The sequence below is a fragment of the Bacillus rossius genome, chromosome 16 (assembly GCF_032445375.1).
Source record: "Bacillus rossius redtenbacheri isolate Brsri chromosome 16, Brsri_v3, whole genome shotgun sequence".
Classification (NCBI taxonomy): Eukaryota; Metazoa; Arthropoda; class Insecta; order Phasmatodea; family Bacillidae; genus Bacillus; species Bacillus rossius.
In genome coordinates, this window is record NC_086343.1 from 16,208,311 (window position 1) to 16,225,087 (window position 16,777).

Genomic DNA, 16,777 nt, shown 5'->3' on the forward strand with positions numbered 1-16,777 from the left:
CCCCCTAGTTGCGGCCTTGCTGCCGGTGACGTCATCGCGCTCGCTGTCGTGTTCATCTGGTGCATAGCCAGGCGCTGTGCGCTTTACCTTCCCCTCCGACCCATGCTACATGCGATAAATTAGTGATTTCTCTATTCTGTAACCATTATACTACCCTGTGTAACCATTGTTTCAAAGGGATTGTGGCGGTACATCGCGAACAAATCTACCGTGCTACGCCCACCATGCGGCTATCAGCAGGTGTGTGTGTACCCTTGGGCCAGAATGCAGCGCACCCTCCAGGAGTCCCGTTAGCCCGGATGCCAAGGGGATTATCACCCCTCCACCGCGCTGGCTAGCAGGCTGGCGAGGAGGAAAGAAGAGACAGTTCCAGTCTGTCTGTTGTGCACTGTAGAGACACATGCAAATTTGTTAGCGCACTCGACGGCGCATATAAATAGTGTGCAACAGTAGACCTATTGTTTATTCTAGCATGGCCTACCTGCCCCTACCGAATCATCAGTAGCCTTCCGGCTACATGGATTGATAGCAAATGCGAAACATTTGTTACGATTTTATCCTGACGTTTGGACCCAAGCTACGTATTTTTATTTTTATTTTCTTGTTCGTGCGTGATTCGGTCAGATTTTTTTAATTATTTTATTTTTTTATTATTTTTTAAGGCTTCTTCATTGGCTTTTGGTTCATCAGGACCTGTCAAATAACCAGTGAACCAACGACAAACGCCACTGAAGTGCAGAAAACCTTAAAACGAGCGGCTGAAAGCAATAGTTTGTCCGGGAGATGAAACGATGCGCTGAAAACAGAAACTGTCGGAACTAGCCTCTCCGCGTCGCTGCGGCGCGCAATAAGAGGAGGGGGGGGGGGGGGTTGTATTTCGGAACGCGGCCCCGGTAATTTTTTGGCGGGGAATTCTGCGAGGACGGAACGCTCGCTCACGAGAGAGAGAGAGAGAGAGAGAGAGAGAGAGAGATGGAGCGCAAGGCTCGGCGTCACTCGCTGCCTTCTACGGTCTGAGTCGACCGCACCTTCTTTGCCGCTCATGAATAATTCATTGTCTTTCCCCCTCCCCCTCTTCCCCTTCACACGCTTTTTTTTTTTTCCTGCCTCAGCCCCCTTTCCGCCATAGCCGACGTAACGACCACGCATTGCTGGTTCCCGTTCTGCAATAACGTCTAATGGAGCGCGAGCGATAACGGAACACATTCCGCGAGTCTAATGGGGGAACGCCTGCCAGGCCCATGTCGCGTCGCTCAGGCAGACGTTTTCCCTTATTTTTCTGTGTGAAAAATTTTTTTTAACCTTGCTTTAGTAACACTTGCGTATGTATCACTGCATTGGACTATTATGGCATGTGCCAATTCCTAGCATGTGCATATCGTAGAAATCCAAGACTGGCAAACGTACTGAACATGGGAAAACGAGAGAGGCTGTAATCGAAAATTACAGTAAAGTAAAATACGCAGAGAATTCCCTAGATGGAAATAAGCCGGTAAACAAAGCAAGCTTATACGTCTTTTGATTTTTCATGATTTATCGTGGTACGGTTTACCGTTCACTGTTTCATACTCTTCATTACAATCTGTCCAAATTTCTTATAGTCATAGGAGTAAGCAAAAGTATTAAGTGATTTTAAAACTATGCTGGCCATAAATTATTTTCGCGATGACTCATCAATCCTGGACAATTTGTGGTTTTTCTGTGTTGGTTTATTTTGTGTACTGGTCTAATTTATTCCGAGGAAGTATCTGTTATAATTATAATATATTTTTACAACAGCTATCAACAACGTACTTCCGGTTTTTTCTTACCTGTGATTTATATATTTACCTAGGTTTGTCAATACTTATTGATTTCTTACAACTTACACATTGTTCTACAACGCTGTATTTTGATTCAGTTTCCCATGCGAAGATAAAAAAATATATATAAATAAAATAAAGAAAACATGATGGATCAAGTTTCTAGTAGGTATTTTCTATGGAATGGTTGTACGTATGTTCTAAAGTACAAGTCAATCTGGGCAAGAGAACAAACCGTAGGTGTATATATTCTAACGCTAGAAATTTGCTTAATGGCTTGAAAGTAACTCGTTAGGAAAAATAAAAACGCCATTATTTAGTGAGTCTTGTTAAACAAAATTGTAAAAAAAAACATTACCATGAAATTAACGTTAACATTCATTATTACAAAAAAAAATCTAACCAAATTGAAAGAAATGGGAGGAGTGTTTGTCATCCTCTTTTGCACTTCAGTTATTCATATTACTAATATTGCACACACACTCACTCCTTTGCTACTTACCACCATGGAATATACTACACATCGCATAGTTGCTATTTATAGTTATCTTGATAAGGCCTGCAAATAATCTTAACATACTGTCAGGTCATACGATTGTATGTTAACGTCAGCACGTGGTGATACTGTCGAGTCAGCTGACCTAAGCTCGTGCTAAGTGCAGAGTGGTTCGAAAACGCGCAGAGTGGTTTGAATTTTTTAAAGAAGCCGACATTTTCGCATCGTCCACCCACTGGTCTGGTGGCTAGCGAGTCTAGCTTATTGCTCAAAGGGACCGGGAAGGGGAGGGGAGGGGAATTTTTCAAAACCTTCTCCCTGGGTTTAGAACTGGCTGCTTGTGATGTCCCTTAAACCTTTCGTCCCGCGGAAGGCAAAGGTAAACCACCACAGAATCATCCTGCCTCGGCATGACACCCAGTGATGAGTGAAACGACTCATAATCATCCATATTTTTAAACGTTGCGATTGTGATAATTAGCCGTCAGGCTACCAACTCGTATTAAAAATACATTAGGCGTGAGAACAAATGTGGTTCCCGGAGGTAGAAAATTACATTTTTGTTTAACGCTGGTTAGTAATTTGTTGCAAGCAGTCTTGCAAACATAAAAATAAATTTACCAATAGAATAACTTTCCACGTGCACAAGTCATTCGCACCTACAATGTTGTTTATAAGTAACTTACCGTAGCACTTGCTTTGGCAAAACTATTTCTGGTAGAGTTGGCATAAAATGTGTGATGTGCATGTTTAAATTGATACGTTATCTATCATCTCCGTTAAACTGAATGGTCATTCGATCTGATTTTGTGTTTATCATATACATCGTAGAAGATATCTTTAAATAAATGTATTGCTCTTAGTTCTGAATCACATTAAATTTAAAATTTAAAAAAAAAACAGCACATTAATGAAACTGAAACATTTCGGTAAAAATGTTTCTTTATGAAATTTGATTCTGTAGTTGAAAAATACTATGTTGGCATTCTCCTGTCTTTTGTAAGATTAATATTGAAACCATCATCTATGTTACCTACGTGTTTTAAGAAAAAATATAATTGTTTTCAGTGTGCATAAATGAACAATGGAAAAAACTATTTTCCAACAAAGTTCAAGATGCAACGAACGAAGAAGTTCAGATGCTGGTGCTAAAAGCTTTTGCCTCAAGTGCATCACGCGACAGTTTAGCAAACGTCTTGTTCACAACCGAAACCTTTGTCCATTCGTTGTAAAACAGAATTAAATATTTCTTGCTGAGTAGATTGTTTGTCTGAATATTTTGTATAGTCATAAATATGTACACAATACCTCAAGCATTAATTTTATATACTTTATTGACTATGATAAAAAGGTCTTTATCAAAATTTAATCATAAATTGTATTTTTTTTAAATAATTAAACTAAAATTTGAATAAAATTAGTATTTGATCAAGACAGTTAAGTACATACATGTTCAAACGTTATATTTGTTATGACTTGTATTTAGGTTTTTATTTTTAAACATCTAGTATTAAAATATATTTAAATTTGTTAAGAAAGCAATAATAAATACCTGGTGTATTCTCATGCTCACACTGTATGTAAACACTGTTCAGTACTTTATATTATAATATCAGAATTAATGTGTTGAGTTCATGAAACATTTCAAATAAATGCTTAGAAGAAACAAAAGACTCGAAGTTCAGATAAAAGAGGTGATTTGTTGTATAATTCACCCCGAAAAAATGAGCAATTTTGGTAGTATTTCTGTCGGTTTTGTAGACATTCATTAGGCTGGTCACAAGATTCTGCTATTGGGACAATGAGAACAGTTTTTCTAAAAGTGAGTTACGGACTAAATTTTGCTAAAGTACATAAAAATCAAAAAAGGAAGCTAAATCCACAACTTTGTCAGAAACAGTGCTACAATTTCAGTGGTATACACATCAGTTTTAATGACGATATTTAAAGGATTTTTAAACCTGTAATTATTTGTGTATAGTCTTACAGTACAGACATGTGGTTGCAATCAATGACTAAATAGCTACCAATTCACACACGGGAGTAAAAAAAATATTATTCTCTTAAAGATTATTGTGTAAGTGTACTCGCATGTATTTTATATTTGCGTTGAGACAAAACTTACTGATGAACTGACGCTAAATTTATTCAATTTTTCGCCGTGTAGGTATAAAAGAACCAAAAACAAATAAATCTCTCTTGATGAAACTATGTTTCGGCAAGCAAGTTAACAGTTAGACTTAAAGCTACTCTTGAAAAGCTAGAATATCTTGAGGCCAAGCAGGTAGTACCTCAATGATGGAAATGAAACACCAAATTAAAACAGTAACCAATATTATGTAAATTTGGTTTTTGCTTTGTTCTCAACAAAATTTCGATTCATGGTTTCTGTGAGATGAATTTTTCAATGACGTAATCATGGCCAACGGCCTCGAGTGTAACATTTTTTTCCTCCTCCCATAACTGTGCGGTGTTGTGACGATTGAGAGATGAAAAATGGGTTAAAGTTGTAGTTAACGTTTGTGGCTGGTATAGTTTTTTTTATTATTCTTTAAAAGTGTGGGCCAAATGTGAATCAAAAAATTGTATTTTTTCCCCTTTGTAGGTGAATTTTTAATATTTACCTTAGTATGATTTGTATTTGTTAGTAAGTTACATAGAAGTGCCTAATTTTCAAACATTTTACAAAAAAAAAAATTATTTTCAGATTGGCACAACCCCACTTTTTTTTTAAATACTTCTGATTTTAAAAGCTTTATAGGCAACAATGAAATGCAGAATGACCCAGAAAATTTAGTGAAACCAACCAACATGTCTTCATTTATGTATATGATCCTGATAAGCCCTAATCTTGGCATTTACTCTTGTTACGCAATTCGGGTTCTTTTTTAAGTGTTAATTACTTTCCAGCGCTTGTTGGACCATGCTTGGTTTTAGTTATCTGTAAATTAGCTTAATTCTGATTTCTAACTTATTACCTATCAACTATTTTCATTTTATCTATTATAATCTATGAGTTATCTATTATATTTATGTTATGCGTTATGCTTATTTTGTAAAATTTAAATATATGTTATAATAGCAGAAAATGATGATAATAAATAAGTAAATAAATACATAAATACATCCTTTGCGTTACAGTCGGAAGCTCACAAAAAAAAAACCAAAAAGCTAGTTAAAAAGTCCCAAAACCAATTGGAAGACGTCAGAGAAAATGTATGTTTAACTCTCGGTTGATGGCTGGTGTTGGTGGTTTTGTTGACATCCACGGAGGATGCTTGAGTAAACAAAACACGATTGCACAATTATTCCCTCCATTTCGCAAGTGGGTTTTGTTTTCGTAATTTTAATTTTGGAATTTTAAGGCAAGACAAACTAATATTTAATGTATATGTACGTTTTTCTAATTCTTAGACTATTCTCTGATTATCTTCACTGAGTAAGTTAAATATGTAATAATGTACCTTAATAAAATAAAATAAAATTGAGCTATTTCTTATGAACTCGAACCGTTTCATGCCAATTAAAATATACTAACAAAATGACGTTGGAACAACGGGGTTGTTGCCATCACATACCTTCATCTTGGTAAACTCAGTGCATAAAAATCAGCCTCGGAAAAAAATTTTTGTTATTGAACATACGTTGAACTGGGATGAAAATAAAACAATTTACTATTAACCTAGTTCACTTTAAACTCTACACTTGCTTTGTAAAATTGTGGATTTTTAATAGCTTTTGCAATGGTGGTTTATTTACAAAAATAGGTATGCGTAAGAGAAATTGTGTTGCCATAAATTCGCCACCTACAAAGACAATAAATAATATACATACAATCTCTATCCTAGAAAATATTATAGTTTTGACACCAGCATCATCATTAAGGGGGATTAGGTTTCTCAATCTTGTAAATTCACATTTTGATACCGTTTACAAAGAAATTTCCGTGCTATAAATAGATATGTGTGTATGTGTTTGTGTGTGTGGTTTCCCGTGGTATATGACTCAGCTTTGGCTCATTTGTAAACTGGTGTTGTTATCGTGATAGTTGTAATATCCCGTGTGAAATAATAAGTTATTTCTTCGCGGCGCTTACAGACTAGAGCCTGTTGGTAAAAATGTGTGGTTGCAACAAGGCATGGAAGGTCTGGTGAAATATGATTTATGCCTTGACATGCCAAAAAAGTTTGGATAAATAGTTCGAAATTATAATCACAGCAAAAATTTTGGCGGGGCCTAGCACCCCTTAAATGCACGTCCACAATTACAATGTCCTAAGCTGTGTCTGACGGACACTGATCGCTGATTGGTTCACGTCATGTCACGCGTGGTGCGGGCGATGGTTCGAATCTCCCAGGTCCGAAGAACATTGGTCAAATTGAACTTTTTTTTGTCCCAATCTGTGTCATTTGGTAGCACATAACAACAACAGATCACGATATTTTTGAGTTTCCGGTTCCCGTTGAAAATAAAAAAAAATGCACGAAAACAATAAACAAAAAAAATCGGAAAAAAAAAAGACATTTACTGCGCTCTAGTGACTACTTTATAATTCAGGATACTCGGACAGCGGACATCTCAGTTTGTAGACTGGGAAATCCTCCGTGTGACGATGTGACGTGTTTTCATTACACAGGGGTTAAAGACACGGGCCGAACAGATGTTTCGGACTGTTGTATACGAGCAGGGGCGCAATAACTAAATTTTCAAAAGGGGGGGTGGGGCAATATACCTTTTTTTTTTATAAAGAATCATCGAGCCCCCCCCCCCCCCCCCCTATTGAAGCGGGGGGTCCGGGGGTCCTCCCCCGGGAAAAATTTGTATTTCAAGGCGGAAAATGGTGCTATTTAAACCGTTTTTATTATCTAAAAATTGATTACACGGCACTTTCTTTGCCCCCCGTTTGCCCCCACTTCAAGGTTTTAGAAAAGGGGGGGGGGGGCAAAATACCCTTGCCCCCTCCCCCCCTGTTGTTGCGCCCCTGTATACGGGCCTTTCAGCGTTCCAACACTGACCAAAAAAGAGGGAGGGTGAGGGTGGGTTACCTGAGCCCGATGACTTGAGGCATGTCGTCCACCAGCTCTGACAGAACCAGCACGGTCGTGCCCGCCTGCTGGCCGTACGCCTGCCCCAGCAGGGTCCCCGGCTGCTGAACCACCACCGACACCGTCGTCGTCGTCGTCGTCGTCGCCGGCGACGGCTGCTGCTCCGCCATCTGCATCTGCATCATCTGCATCTGCGCCTCCTCCCCTCCCCGGCGCTGCGGCTGCTGGAACAGCTTCAGGTCCACCGCCGCTCGGCCGCCGTGCAGCATCGGATCTTCGTCGTCTTCGTCGTCGTCGTACATGGGCGGGTCTTTGGCGTCGACGTCGTCGACGTCGTCGTCGTCGTCGTCGTCGAAGTCCTTCTGCTGCAGGCCGACCACGCTGACGGGCGTCATGGTGGCGAGCATCACCGGGGGGCTGCGCGGCGACGAAGAAGGGTCGGGGGAGGGCGCCGGAGACGCCGTCGGCGGCTGAGGCGACATTTGGGACGACTCGTCCTCTGGAGCCTGTCTGGCGGCGTCGTCCATCTCCCTGTTCGCCATCATTTTATTTTTATTTCAGTTCTGGAGGAAACGGTTCACGGGTTCAACCGCGCGGGCGTAAGCAGTCCGTCCTCATGAATTGAGAGGAGGGGGGGGTGGAGTTTAGACGTAAGCAGGAAACGAACGACGTAGTAAGTCCCTGCGGGGGGTATCCGGTGCGCCAAAGGGGCCAGTGAGTGGTCTAGGAATTTCCGGTTTTATGACGAGGGGAAGGGGAAGAAAAAGGTAATGACGTATTCCTCGTCTGGCGTGTTTTTTTTTTTTTGTTTTGTTTCAGTCCCGTGTGGGCAGGTGGTAACCGGAATATCGCACAGTCCCGCAAAAACAAACACCACCACTACCACCACGCCGCGATTATTATTATGATGACGAACCTGTTTTTCTCTCTGTCCCGTAAAACAAGGGGTGAAGGTGCAGTGGAAAGGGGGGGGGGAAGAAGGGTTGGTTGGGCGACAAGGTAGTTTGTAGTTGTTTTAGAGGAGGGGGGGCAAGGTTGAATCTAGCGACGGAGGGGGAGGCCTAAAAAAAAAATGGTTGCGGAGGAGGTGCAGTGGAAGAGGGAGGGATGACAAGGGAAGGAAACTCGCTTGCGCCGTTTTCAGGTTCTAGCTCTCGGCGGGACAAACCCCCCCAGGTCGCCGGGGATAGTCCAGCCTCACTCGCGCACTCGCCTCGCGCAATCGGCGGCGGGACGCAGGGGCCGGGGCGCAGGGAAGGGAAGAGTGTGAGCCGGGGTGGTGTGGTAGGTGGTGGGGGAAAGGGGTGGGGGGATCGTTTTCGCGGTCAGCGGAGCTGCGGCACCGGTTCCCGTCGTGGAATCACGTCGGCGGGGTGCGGTACCATCCCTCCCGACGACGAGGATGAGGTCCCAGTCCCGCCGCGGGCGCCGGCCGGGCCGCACCGCCGAAGAGACGTGGAGACACACGCGACGCGCGCACGCACCAGGTCCTCTCACTCCGTCGCCGGGCGCATGGCGGGCACAAGGGTCCCTCGTCTTCGCGCACGTCGGCCACCTGCTCGTCCCGGTTCCACCGCGTCGAGACGAGAAGAAAAAAAAAAAAGAAAGAAACTCCAAATAAAGAAAAACTGAAAAACGCGCAAACGTCGGGCCCCGGGAAACTGCTGGACCGCTCCACGCTTCGGACAGCCTTGCACTGGCGCGCGCGTTTGCCGGCGAGAGAAAACCTCCGCAGACGGGGCTAAAGCCGCCAGCACGACTCGGGCGCACTGTAATGGCGGAGGGCCCTCCCCCCCCCCCCCCCTCACCCGGTCAGTCTGTCTCTCTCTCTCTCTCTCTCTCTCCCACACGTCTTCCCCGCCTTCCGTCGGGACAAAGAACGAGAGGAGAAGTGGAGGCCACTGGAAGGTAGAACCGGCGAGGCCCCCCGAGGCCGTGGTTCCCTCTCTCGCTCCCTCCTTTTTCCTTTTTCCTCCCCTCTCATCCCACGTCTCCTTCTCTCTCTCTCTCTCCCCCCTCCCACCTTCTTCCTGCGCTGCCCACGCTACCTCCGCGAGGTGCGCCTGACAAGGACGGGAGAGATTTTTCGAATTGGAAAAGAAGAAAAAAATAGAGACGGGTGAACCACCGCCGCCGAAGACTCCTCCGAGGAGTCTCAGAAGGGGAAGACAAAGGAGGCAGGTAGGCGCGGAGAAAAGCCAGGAGTCAACAAAAGCCCTGAGACGAACATTCGACGAGGGGAAGGGGGAAAGGTAAAAACTCCGCGAGTCTAGGAAAACATGGAAATGCTTTAGGTTTGTTCCACGGACATACATGATAATTTGCAGTTAACACAGACATAAGTTAAAGTAAATTGTTCATAATTCCAGCCAACTTTTTTTCCTGCTATATTGCAAATCATGACATAAATTTACAGTCCATTCTCTATTAATTTCTTAAGGGGAAAGTATTAATTAAAAAACAACTTCTTCTGAATTTTATGGAACAAAGACGCATATCCTTTCTGGTGATTTTCATAAGAAACCGTTTTCAAAATGTGGGCACTTGGAAGAATGAATAATATAACTGAACCAATCGGTATATACTTTTTATTGACGTGAATAAAACGTCTATTCGCTTTTTTTTTTGTAATTTTTATTCTACGATAGTTGAATTTACGGGGAAATTATTATTATTATTTTTATTTTAAGGTGTCTCCAGTGAATCTTTTTTTTCTGAGTACCGCAAGTTTTTTTTCGCGCGAATACTCCTGTGGTTGTTTTGACAGCTTCTTGAAATATAATGAAAACGGTGGGCGCCGCGGCGGAAGACAAAAAAAATATTAATAACCGACACAGAGAGAGAGAGAAAAAAAGGAAGAGCGAGAGAGTGAGAGTGAGAGAGAGAGAGAGAGGTCGCTCGTTGCCGTGCGTGATGTAAGTTCCACGATTATCGCTTCGCGTGAGGCGGCGTGATTACGGCGGCGGCGGCGGCGGCGGCGGCGGTGCGGCGGCGGGAATAATTTCCAGCCGGCGGACGTGTGTTCTCGCGAGCGTGGAGGAAGTGTACTTTGCGAGAGCGAGGGCGCAGTGGACGACTTGTGTCCTCGGGTGCTCCGGTACTAGCCTGGACAGCTAACAGAGGTTGGATATAGACCTCCACCGGACCACGGGTTCACTGGATGTTTTGAGGGGTCCCAGCGTGATGTGGGAGATCGGGGAAGGAGCCAGCAGTGCTGATAAAGTCTCAGGGCTCAGGACACAGTCAACTGTCTGGTTAGCTGAGTGAGGCGGTGACTATGCTGGGTTGGTGGCCCCAGCCGCTGGTCATTGCCGAAGCCTCTAATACCCTCCCGATCAAACAACAGGGAGCGATCCCTAACAGTTCTGTTACTATAAAGCTCTGGAATGTTATGATCAAGGAGAACTGGAATGCTACTCCCTCACCCTACTCTATTAGGGCGCATATGTGGGAGGGGAACGCGAGAACGTCGGCCGTAAGGTCGGAATAATCTGTGTCCTCGGGTAGCCCGGCCTCACCTACGTAAACATAAAAAACATGTTCGCACTCAAGACGGTAACCAGAGACCGGGAAACAAATAGCTGGATGTATGCTTTTGGGCATACGCCATTACTAAGCACATGTATGTCTGTAGAAGCAAACTACAAAAAAACCCAAAATACAAAAACACAAATTAAGCATAAAATTGCTGTTGTCAACAGGATATAAACACCACATAATATTCCATAACAGGAATATGGTCAACAAACAAAGAAAAACAAAGAAAAATGGACTAAGAGAACGAAAAAACGCCCACAAATGATGACAGCACAAAAATATTGAACCCAAAAAAATTCAGCTCAAAATTTGAAACGAGACAAAAACACGACAAAACGAAAAGACGAAACAAACACAATAGTTTTCAAAAACATATTATGTGGTGTTTATATCCCGTTGACAACAGCAATTTTTTTGCTTAATTTGTAGTTTTTGTAGTTTTCTTCTACAGACATACATGTGCTTAGCAATGGCGTATGTCCAAAAGATTTATGTACATCAAGGCATGCACTCCCATTGCACAAATCTTTCAAAGATAAAACAAATAGCTGTTTTAAACGACCTCTAGGATAGACTCCACGATCCTCTTTATGTACTCGGTCAAATTAAACCTTTTCATTGGCTGCTGATTGACTCATGACACCTTTTAGCTGGGATGCTTGCGATTCGATACTACTTCTGTTAGGGGGGGTTCCCCATTGGCCAAGAGTCGTTCAGGTAAACTGTGGTCTGATCACTGAAGCAGCATGAAGGTAAACGAGTTTGTATTCTAGCCTAACTCGAAATTAATCCATCAAATTGTTCCGGTCTCTACCAATGTTCTCCACCTACTGGCTGCAGACTTGTGGTAATTTTTTGAATTATCATTTAGTTTTCAATAAAAATTTTATGAAAGTAAGATAATTTTCTCCTTATTTTGTATGTCATATGTACAAATTTTCATCAAGAGGGACCAAATTTCCGCCTAAAAGAGTGGAAAGGGTAATGGGGTGGTTTTTATATATTCCTCTTTTTTTCTAAATCAGTTGAAGATAGTAATATCCCCTTAATATGAACACAAAGGGTACTATATTTAATCAAAACGTTTTAAAAAAATTTGTTATCAGGGGTGTCTCATTCAATTTATTTATTTTAAAATTGGTTTGTAGTAGGTATACATAGAGAATTAGAGAGAGACAGATGATTTTTATATCTCCATATCTATACCTCTATGCATATATCTCTATCTCTCTAACTACGTATATATATATATATATCTACCCCTCTACTCTATATACCTATATATAGGTTTATCTTTTTTATGTCTATAAATCTCCTGATCCATCCCTCTATCTCATTAACCATGTGTATCTCTCTTACTCCCTCTGTCTCCCTCTATCTCTCTATATTTCTTTATATCTTGCTATATCTCTATCTAATTTTATTTAGTCTCTCCATTTCTTCATCACTCTATCACTCTACCTCTCTTTCCCTCTAACACTCAATCTTTCTATCACTCTTTTATATTTAATTCAACTCAATTCTGTCAAGCGTGCACACTCATACATAGAACACATAAGAACTGCCGCTAGACGGGACGGACCGCCTCGACTCGAGACTCCCTCGCTAGTGTCGCTGCCACCTTTGAATATATACACTGTATAGAAGTCGCGAGTGGATAGGATTTACTCTACGTTTTTTCAGAAGCGTATGATGAGCAGCTTGGGAACTTCACCGCTGCAGTGCGCTGCCGTAACGCCCTGTATCGTCTTAGTTGTTATTTACACGTTAGAGCGCAGCACTGTCGCCCGCTGTCATTCCCCGCACCCCCCACCTATCATTCACTGCAGCTCAAGGTCGTTCAACGGGAGGGGGAAGGGGTGTTTGAAGAGTTCGACACTTGTCCGCTAGGGACCACCACAAGTCGATGCCCTAGAGATGGTGGCGATTGCGGCCGGTGAATTAACCAACTACCTCAAAACCGTATTAGAAATTTTAACCTGGGCTGGCGACTTCTATACAGTACATATATTCAAAGCTACCACGGAGCAGGCCTTTAGCCGTTCAGCAGTCGCTCCATTCCGCCACGCGGACATCACCGGTAGGTATATACACTCTCCACTCCACTGCTACACCTTCTCGGAGGCGGGGCCCTTTTATACCCGCGAGGGCCAGGCGTGGAAGCTCCCAGAAGGAGCCGCGTTCGACGTCACGAGAGTCCCCCCGACCCCTGTGGCGTAAGCCTCGCCCGTTCCCCGAGGCGACGACCCAGAAATCTCCAGACACCCCGGCGCGCCTGCGTGTCGGTAAACAACAGGCATTCTTCGAACCTTCCAGACCATACCAGTGGCACACCTGGCCGGACCCGCGCTCCTTTGACTGAAACTTTGAATATATATACTGTATAGAAGTCGCCAGCCCAGGTTAAAATTTCTAATACGGTTTTGAGGTAGTTGGTTAATTCACCGCTGCAATCGCCACCATCTCTAGGGCATCGACTTGTGGTGGTCCCTAGCGGACAAGTGTCGAACTCTTAAAACACCCCTTCCCCCTCCCCTAGAACGACGTTGAGCTGCAGTGAATGATGGATGAGGGGTGCGGGGAATGACAGCGGGCGACATCGCTGCGCTCTAACGTGTAAATAACAACTAAGACGATACAGGGCGTTACGGCAGCGCCCTGCAGCGGTGAAGTTCCCAAGCTGCTCATTTTACGCTTCTGAAAAACGTAGAGTAAATCCTATCCACTCGCGACTTCTATACAGTATATATATTCAAAGACTGGAGGTTGAAGCTTGCGTTGATGATTTAGGGGGGAGGGGGAGGGGGAAAGGCCGTAGTTCACAGGCCTCTAATGACGTTTCCCAGAATCTTCAGCGAACTTCGGACTGCGATATAAAACACTATGTTCAAAATAAAATATATCGGTTACCTCTGTTACAGAATTCGTTAAAAAAAATCGTTTCAACAGTTCACGTGAAGAAATATGTGTGACCTATCATAAAATGTCACCATTTTAAACGAATCTTCACACACACCGTTTCCAGTTTATCAAGTTCTCACTGTTGACGTCGAACAGGAGTGCATTTGCGTACCATGATGGATTCACATATGTTTATGGTACACAAGGCTCGAACATGGTATGAGTACCATGATGATAATTGTACTATCCTGCCATACACTGTAATTTTTTTTTGTTTTAAATGGAACAGAAATATTCATGTTAACTTGCAGATGTTTGTAAATTTGTGCCTTTACATGAAATCAACTGTATCACTACAAAAAAAAATTCTTTGCGGTGACACTGGGTTCAGATTTTTACCCGGACATTTATGATTTGTGTTGTCCCAGTACCTCCAATAGCTAAAGTTATATGTAAACCACTCGTCGAATAGCTTTCCAGTATTAACTGCACACATTAATAAGCATAATAAAACAAAAAAATAATGTTCTGTTGTTGAATATTATATTATATTTTCCATGGTATAAGAGAAATAGGCTTGGCTGAAACATCATTTAATGTGTAAAATTATGAGCCAATTTTCGTAATAAATATTAAGTATTATCCCAACCCCATAAAAAAAAAGTACTTCATACATGCGAAAATAACTACAGCCGTGTGTTGTACAGAGTTCCAATATATTTCTTGTAGTATGGGAAAACTGTTTCTTGGAATCTAGTTTCCGAAGGAATATTTTATTTTTCTTGTTCTGCGTGTTGACGACGCTGATGTGTGTTGTCTCACGCGAGCGCGTGTGTCTGTCGGCGCGGAAAGGGATACAGTCGCCAGCTCGACCTTCGCTCTGGGATTCGATTCCACACGCGTGGGCTTAAGAGGCCGTGTCACAAATTTGCGCTCCTATCTATATCAATGTTATTTTAAAAGGCAGTTTTTCTCAAAGTCTATAAGAGGTAGGGGCCGGAAATTTTGCCTACTGAAAGTATACAATACATTTAACATAACCGCTTTTTTCAAATTTAGTTATCATATCATATATTATTTCTGTGATGAAAATAATATTATCAATATTTTGATTTGTCCAGATACATTGAAATTTTGCTTATATTTATAATTATTTAGCAAAAACTGAAAACGCCATTGAAATGTATTGCACATTACCTTCCGATCAGTGTCTTCATGATCATGATGGGTTTATAAACCTGGGTGTAATCAAGTCTTTAACAATTACATGACAACATTTATACTTAATAATTTGGAGATATGCCTTTTCTATCCTCAGCCCCTGAGCTTTTACTATCTGGTCTGGCGACGGACCTGACACTCTTCAACCACCCCAGGGGTCTCCGATTGCACATCTTATCAAAAAAAAAAGCTGTTCGTTCATTTGTTTTTGTGTTCGAGCGAAGGTTTACTTCTCCATAAGTGCCACAGACTTCACACATTTATGCCAAGGGAATATTCCGCTGATGTGACGCTATACGAATGTATTATTCGCGACCATACAAATTTTTTGTTTGTCATCGGGAAAATGACGCCGCAGTTTGATTTTTTGTGGTGATATAAAATAAATTTTCTTGCTAGGGAATGTTCATTTTGAATTGAGCATTTTTAAATGTCAGCGTAGAATATGCTTATCTGCCCATTTTGTTTCTTTCCATAATAATGAGTAAAGTTAACATTGTCATAGACATTTTATTATATTCGTTTGCCGTCCAAGTACAAATGTCACACTATATCGCACGTAATTCTATTTTTTACTAATTTGTTAGTTGTCATTTTATTTAAGTTATAAATAACAGTAATAAAAATTATTACTTAATAGTCCAGAATAGAGATTGAGTTATTATTCATTTAATAGGAGTTTAAAATATGGTACTACATACATATTTATATTATCTTGTTGTCTTCTTTGTAACTTTACTGGAAGAATGGCATTTGGTATGTATGTTAACTCACAATGAAAATACTTCAGAAGTACTCAATTAACAGTGAACAACCTAGGGCCTATACTAATTTCATTATGTTCATGAAATATAATTGATATTACTAATAATGAACTGTATGTGTTTTGCGTAGAGATATCGTACGAACTGTATGTGGTACAGACCAACATTAGCTAAGACTCTGTAAATAAGTAATTTCAGTTAATGTGTAGAGAATATTAAAAGTTAGAAATAATGATATATATATAAAACAATGCAGAGTAATCAGCATAAAAATAGAAGTTGTTTTTACGTAGCGCCTACTGGAATGTATATTTTGTGTTGAATTATGTGGTATGATTAGTATTCTCTTATTGTAAGATGTGTTTTGTTAAAATCTTATAAAACATCACTTACTGTTGAAGGATTTTCATTTTTTTTGTGATGATCTTACTTAAACAAGTTTTAATTATATTACACATGTATATTTTAAAAGCATTTTAATGTATACTTATAGAATTGTAATAGGCTTTATACGGACTCTCACGATGCATGTGAGCATCTATAATTAATAGAGACCGGAAAAATTCGCGGATTCATTCGGCGATAGGCTAGAAGTCAAATACATATACCTTTTAGATGATTTTGCTATTGGCTTACTGTTCATCTGGACGAATCTCAACCAATTATAAAACACCAACCAAAGAAGGATCGAATCACAGACAAACAAGCTGAGACGACTAACAAGTCAGCAGCAAATGAACTGCCGTTATTTGCCCGAGTGTACAGGGGAATGTGCAGTCTATCCTGAAGGCCGTCGAAACCGCGAATTTTTCCGGTCCCTAATCTACATCAATATTATGGCCGTTTCACAAGATCAAATATTTATTGAATTCAATCTGTTGCATTCATTGTACATGATTTTCGATATGTACATTGAATTCAATACAAATTGAAGATGTTACTCAACTAAGCTTATTCTTATTAACTTATAAGTATTTTGTTTGTTCAGTACATAAAAGTAAAAGATTCGTT

At 41.4% G+C, this 16,777-nt stretch overlaps 1 protein-coding gene across 1 annotated transcript in view; it reads right to left on the minus strand.

The window, feature by feature from the left end:
- The window catches only part of LOC134540065 (WASH complex subunit 3-like), a 97,500-nt gene extending 88,385 nt beyond the window's left edge, over positions 1 to 9,115 (minus strand). Inside the window, exon 1 of the mRNA XM_063382524.1 lies at positions 7,344 to 9,115. Coding sequence (XP_063238594.1) covers positions 7,344 to 7,888 — 545 coding nt within the window. The 5' untranslated portion in view covers positions 7,889 to 9,115. The remainder of the gene's footprint in view (positions 1 to 7,343) is intronic.
- Between the last annotated feature and the right edge of the window lie 7,662 nt (positions 9,116 to 16,777).